Source organism: Temnothorax nylanderi, unplaced genomic scaffold (assembly GCF_030848795.1).
Source record: "Temnothorax nylanderi isolate EJ_2023f unplaced genomic scaffold, tnyl_v1.0 TNYL_tig0016_pilon, whole genome shotgun sequence".
NCBI lineage: Eukaryota > Metazoa > Arthropoda > Insecta > Hymenoptera > Formicidae > Temnothorax > Temnothorax nylanderi.
The window spans coordinates 2,130,147-2,136,971 of record NW_027249078.1 but is presented as its reverse complement, the minus strand read 5'-3'; the positions used below and the strand labels follow the sequence as shown (position 1 = coordinate 2,136,971).

At 37.4% G+C, this 6,825-nt stretch overlaps 2 protein-coding genes across 2 annotated transcripts; one reads left to right on the top strand and one right to left on the bottom strand.

The window, feature by feature from the left end:
- The first annotated feature begins 1,135 nt into the window (after positions 1-1,135).
- Positions 1,136-4,407, top strand: Mof (males absent on the first). Its single transcript, XM_071698851.1, has 7 exons — positions 1,136-1,578; positions 1,946-2,199; positions 2,521-2,611; positions 2,692-2,819; positions 2,908-3,138; positions 3,398-3,642; positions 3,724-4,407. The coding sequence occupies exons 1-7, from the start codon at positions 1,386-1,388 to the stop codon at positions 3,941-3,943; spliced, it is 1,362 nt and encodes a 453-aa protein (XP_071554952.1). The 5' UTR covers positions 1,136-1,385; the 3' UTR covers positions 3,944-4,407.
- Daao1 (D-amino acid oxidase 1) lies at positions 4,391-6,690 on the bottom strand. Its single transcript, XM_071698859.1, has 6 exons — positions 5,940-6,690; positions 5,612-5,735; positions 5,305-5,450; positions 5,085-5,241; positions 4,678-4,962; positions 4,391-4,602 (listed from the first exon to the last, which is right to left on the bottom strand). Exons 1-6 carry the CDS (start codon positions 6,125-6,127, stop codon positions 4,489-4,491), a joined length of 1,014 nt encoding a protein of 337 aa, XP_071554960.1. The 5' UTR covers positions 6,128-6,690; the 3' UTR covers positions 4,391-4,488.
- Positions 6,691-6,825: the final 135 nt, after the last annotated feature.

The following is a 6,825-nucleotide window of genomic DNA, read 5'->3' as shown; positions in this document are numbered from 1 at the left end:
TGCCCGTCGCGACCGCCCCCACCCGGACTCCGGAGTAGTCCGGAGGATACTCGCCGCGCATGCGCGTCCGTCGATAGCAGCACTGTCCTCGGTTCGCGCGAGATTCAAATACAAATTAGAGTACCATGGACTTGGGCTGAGTTTCCACTGAGCGCGTCACGCGTCGCGTCATCACGAGTTAGGGTGCCGTCCCATGCAGGACGGAATTTCGGAAAACGGAATCTCGGAATCATTCTGATTGGTTAGCCCCATGGGGCACAGTACAAGCCCCATGAGGCTAACCAATCAGAATGATTCCGAGATTCCGTTTTCCGAAATTCCGTCCTGCATGGGACGGCATCCTTAAGCCTTGTGTACACGATACTAGAAATCGGTCCGAGTTTCGGTTTAAGCCAATCAACTTGCAGCTCTTACAGAAAAGCAGCAGTTTCATTGGCTTAAACCGAAACTCGGACCAATTTCTAGTATCGTGTACACAAGGCTTTAACCAATCAAAGCATCTAATTTTATTACATTATTTGTAACGAGATCAAAATGGGATGTTTTGATTGGTTAACTCGGATGACGCGACGCGTGACGCGCTCAGTGGAAACTCAGCCTTAGACAGGTATGTTCGTAGTTCATAGCTTAATTTTATATTCAAGATTGTCTTATTTCCATTTCTATATCGATATAGAGTAATAACACTTTAATCTCTAATTCTTAGAATTAGAAAAAGATAAAAAGTAATTAAGTTAAACCGAGATTAAAATTAATCTGCATTGATAGAAATGGATTACATTAAATATCGAGATACTGTACGGTCATTTACTCCAAGCACCGATCGCTTTGAGTGGCTGTGATCGATATCGCAACGTGATTAAATGGGACGCTTCTTCAATTAATGTTAAAACTAAATAAAATATAATTAGCTTATTTCTAAAAAAAATCCATTATTTGAATTTTGTAATAATCCAGAAATATGGGTAACTGCTAAAATGTAAATTTTGTACATACTAGGGAGAATCTGTGATATTGGCAACATTGCGTGTGCCGCCAAACCGCCATCGAGAGAGGGAGACCCCTACTGACCCCTACCACGAGACATCGAAGCTCATAAAGAAAGAGGAGAGCTCTAGGCTCTATATATGTAGAGGTACTGAGGCACCACGCGCGTCATACGTGCGTCATACGTCATACTACGTGGTCTGAATGGTGACAATGGTCTCATACTCTCATCTCTCATACGTGTCCGTACTGTCCGTAGACTCTGTACTCTGTATACGCCGATCCGCGCCGATCGTTTTGTTGTTGCGTCAGTGAGTGCAACGTCGAGCCTTTTTCGGGTGATTCGCGCCAGTCAAAGGTCAAAGTGATCCTCGTGGCATGTGAATTACAACCGGAAAATGGCCGAGTCCGAGCAGAGAGGTAAAGACGGTTGTAACACGGCGTCATCGAAGGAGACGATGGTGAAGCAAGAGAAGCGCGATACGCTGACGAATGGCGGGAAGGGCTCCGGTGATGACGCGGACAGCTTCGAAGAGCTGCCGCTTGACATAGGCGAGCATTACCTCGTCCGTAGGTCCGACGACTCCTGGCGTGCGTAAGAATATGATCTTTCTCCTACAACCTACAACCTACAACTCCGCCCTGAACCTCATTCCTCGTAAACGCGCATCACGGATAATCCATTAGTGGGCCCGTGATGTTTATCAAGCGCGAGTTTATTGAGATATTTTTTGGCCTTATATTATCGAGACAATATTTGTCAAGATTCACTTAAAAAGCCGGTGAAGCACATTGTGATATTTAATTAATTAGTTCCTCGTATTGTTCCTATGAGATATTGCTACGATAAAAATGATCTTTTTTGCTTTATTGAGACTGTTTTTTTTTTTTTACAAGTTAATAGGCAGAGTTAAATGTCTGATATGACATTATTATTAGTTATCTCCTTGTTATATAGATCCTGCTGAAATTATTCAGACACGTTATAATGAAAATGAAAGTCACTACGAATATTATGTCCACTACGACGGACACAACAGAAGATTGGACGAATGGGTACCACGTGACAGAATCATGTCCAGCAGATTTGATATGAGTGAAATAGAGCGGCACGATAGGAGTTCTGCAACTGATCTGCTGGCAGATTCTTCTGATCGAAAAATCACTAGAAATCAAAAGAGACGTCACGATGAGATTAACCATGTGCAAAAAGTAAGTAAATCTATACTGAACAGAATTGTTATAGATGAAATTTTTATATATATGCTCATACAAAACATGGGGTTTGTTTCTTTTAGCTGCACGCACTGGCTGAACTGGGCTGAACTGGTGAGCGATAAATTAACTGTGAGACAAGTATATTATGTTTCACTCTATAATAACACTTATTGCGCTGGCAGTTCAGTCCAGTTTAGCCAATGCAGCTAAAAAAACAGACCCATCTGTTTATGTATGTATGTATATACATATACAAGCTAATTATTTTTATTATTACTGCATTTAACGCACATTAGCATATTTTTATTATTTTAGACTTATGCAGAAATGGATCCTACTACAGCCGCATTGGAGAAGGAACACGAAGCTATAACAAAAGTCAAGTACATAGATAGAATACAGATTGGTAAGCATTATTATCCCATTCGTATACATAGTTCAATTAATGCAAAAAGAATCTCATGATTTTCAAAAGTTTGTTTCTAGGCAAGTACGAGATTGATACTTGGTATTTCAGTCCATATCCAGAGGAATATGGCAAACAAACGAAACTCTGGATCTGTGAATATTGTTTAAAGTACATGCGTCTCGAGAAAACTTACAGATATCACATGGTAAAATAGAATTCAACTATTTGCATTCATTGAGTTTTTATTAAGAGCATGTATGTACTATATGATTGTAATATATATCTTGTTTCAGAGTGAATGTACCCACAGACAGCCAGTTGGGAAGGAAATTTATCGAAAAGGAACATTGAGTATTTGGGAAGTAGATGGCAGGGAACATAAAATTTATTGTCAGAATCTATGTTTGTTAGCTAAATTGTTTTTGGATCACAAAACCCTTTACTTCGACGTAGAGCCGTTTCTCTTTTATATTTTATGCGAGGTGGATAAGCACGGGGCACATTTAGTTGGCTATTTTTCAAAGGTACGGTATAGATTTTAAAAAATATTTTCAAGTATTAGCTAGTAAAATAAAGATTTCTTTAACAGGTTTCAGTCAACAATTTTTCACATCATTGTTTCACATAAAAATACATAAAACTTTGTTCAATTTGATGAGAAAATCTGTTCCTATAAAAAAAAAAACATTTAATTCTTTGTTCCATTTTAATTATATTTTTCGAGCTTCTTCAGATTATTGTAATTATTATATTATTTCTATCTAAATTTTATTACATTTTCAGGAGAAAGAATCACCCGACGGTAATAATGTAGCATGTATTTTAACTCTGCCACCTTTTCAAAGACAGGGCTATGGTAAATTGCTGATAGCTTTCAGCTATGAATTAAGTAGAATTGAACAAGCAGTTGGAAGCCCGGAAAAACCTTTAAGCGATTTAGGAAAGTTATCTTACCGCAGTTATTGGAGTTGGATTCTACTGGAAATCCTTCGAGATTTTAGAGGGACTCTTAGTATTAAAGATCTTAGGTAAGATGTTATCGATCATATATATTAATCACAATAATTGCTTTCGATAACAGCGTATGAAAAATATGAATTTATTTACAGTCTAATGACCAGCATCTCGCAAACTGATATCATCTCGACATTACAAAGTATGAATATGGTTAAATATTGGAAAGGGCAGCATGTTATTTGCGTCACACCCAAATTAGTGGAAGAACACATAAAAAGCAGCCAATATAAGAGGCCGCGTCTTACAGTCGATAGCAGCGCATTGAGATGGGGAGCGCCACCTCGGAAGAACGTAAAACCCGGCAAGAAATAGTGCTTGGATGGGCTGACGTAATGGTATTTTTTTCATAACGATCATCTGATATCATTTGATATATTACCTTAAAGCTCGATGTACTCAATTATATTAATTTAATGGTGTAAAAAACATTTATAAATTTGTTAATTATCATAGAACGTACACAAACAATACCCATTCGCCAAATGATTAGTCGAAAAGCAATACGTGATGTGCTTGATATGACAATTGTTACTAAAAAGAAGCGTAACTCTTAAGTTTTGACGAGTAGGATTCATTATTTTGAAAAATGTGTTAATTACAATTTGCAAAATATATTTTCCCGCTAATAAAGGAACTATAAACGTGTACCTTCATACTTGATAACAGGCCTTTGGAAGTTTTATTTGTAAGTGCATTTCAGTAAACGATACCATGCAGTATTAGACTATTCTAATTTATGTAAACCCAATAAAGAATGTGTCGGCAGACAGAAACAAGTTTTTTGATAATATTTTCTGTAATACAATAATAGATCATGTATATAATGGGAAAAAATGATGAGTAAGTAAAAATAGTAATTATATTTTGGAGCTCGTAGATTTATGAAGTTGGACGGCTGAATCCACGGCTGCTCTAGCAGTTCCAGGTGCCATGCAAACTCCGTAACCACCGTGTCCATAATTATGTACAACCTATAAAAAGACACTCGATCTGCAATATCTATAAATTAATTAATATAAACTATTTTCACTGTCCAAGCTACTAACTATAGCTTTAGAATGATTACTAATACGATTCCCTTCCCCGACTCTGACACCACCTTCCCGGTGTGGTCGCAAGCCGACTTCTTGGCGCAGGATTTTCGCATTTTTTAAGGACGGAACTAGCGTCTCGCATCTTTCGCGAATCGCTGCGGATTCGTACGGACACAATTTCATATTTTCGGAATCGAAGCTTCTCGAGCCACCTAAAGTAACTACACCGTTGAAGCCTGGTATGACATAAGTATCGAGCTCGCCATAAAAGAACATTTTCATCCAAGGTGCCTTTACCTATGCAGATATACAATTTTTTTTATATGTCACGTATAAACGATTAGTGTGTGAGAAAATCTCAAGAGGAGGATCGTATAGATGAAGAAAAGTTGATATTCGAGTGAGAGATAATATCGTACTTTGAGCACTTGGCCACGCAGAGAAACGAGACGTCTGTCGTTGCATAATTGGCGCGCTCCAAGCCCGGTGCAATTTATTACAATATCGTAATCGTCAATCAATTCTTTGAGAGAATTCAATTCTCTCTGCTTGAACGTAATTCCGTTTGATTGCAATCTAGCGAAGCAAATAACTTTTACTACACTTCTTCGGCCTTTAATTATGTCACACACGATTTACCGATGTCTAGCCCATGGAAGATACAGATTGCTTTGCGTGACAAGAGTCGAGAAGTACGATCCATACTTCCAATTGCCATTAACCAGTTGAAATTCTTCTTCGTTCGCTCTTCTATATACTGGCACCACGTCTTCTAGCCAATGATTCTAATAAAAGTTATTAATTAGTCAGCTAAACTCTGAGACGATGCATTAAATTTTTTCGATGGATTTATTACACGGAACAACTCTTATTTTATTAGAATTCCATTTATAATCATGATATCGTCACATTCTAGATAAAAATTATTTTCTTGTCAATCTTATACCTTAACAACATTCGGAGATGAATTTGCGAATATATATCCAGAAATAGCAGTCACTCCAGCACGAGAGGCTTCGTTCATTTTTCCAAGGGCATCATAAAATTCGTAAGAATCTTTTATCCAGTGTCTCAAAAAAGTAAATTGATTATGATTAATTTAAATATATATATTTAAATCTGGCTTTATAACAATTTCAGACCGTTTTAGAGAAATGTAAAAAGAAATATCTTAAAATATTAATTTGTTTCGGAATACACTCTCATGTGGAGAGTCACAGACTCCTATAAGAAAACGCAACTTGAAAGGTGGTAAAAAGATTTCTTGTTTATACCTTGTTATTGCCTCACTAGGACCACAGAATGAAGCGCCGACTCTAAAGATCCCCGCTGCTACATGACTGACGGTATCATCAAAATCCGATGCCAAGACCGTTATGTCAGCGTTACGAAAGTACCCCGCTTGTACAAATCCGGCCGTCGTTAATCCGACGATCCCACCACCAACGACAGCTATTTTCATTTCGCTTTTTTAACTGCAGCGCAATAAAAATAATTACAAATCAAAGCGTAAACGTTGAGGAAATTCCCAACACCACTTGACAATTATATCACAGAGTGCCTGGGAATTACGAGCTATCCTTGTGCATGATAGACACACACAGTAATGCTGATTAAAAGCAATAAAGTGTTTACGACTACTTGAGCGCGGTCTGCTTGTGTGCGTAGCGCGTTTCGTGGTTTCGATGGAAGAATCAACGTATGTTGTACAACTGTTATCATCATCGAGTGTACTGCTTTTACCGCGCGTGATATGCATTTTTGTTCAAGTACAGCAGTGAGTAAATCGGCTGCGCATTTAATGCTTCTTCAGAAAAATAAAAATTTTATTTTAAATATCCAATTATAGACTCGTAGAATCCAGGAATGGAATTATAAAGTCTGATGGTCTAAATGGATATTGTTTGAGTGACGTATATAGTATATACGATAATAATAACCACAAGTTAATATCTGACATCATCTTTAAGAGCTCTTTTATTGCAAACGAATTGCAAAATACTTTGAAATTTTCACTTTCAAATTTATGCATTAGGATAATTACGATGCATCATATATGGAGAAAGTCAAGTAATACGTGACTACTATTCTTAAAACCAGATTACGTTTTTGTATACTTGTTCGTCATACATTAAGGTGTTATATGTTTTTAAACTAAGA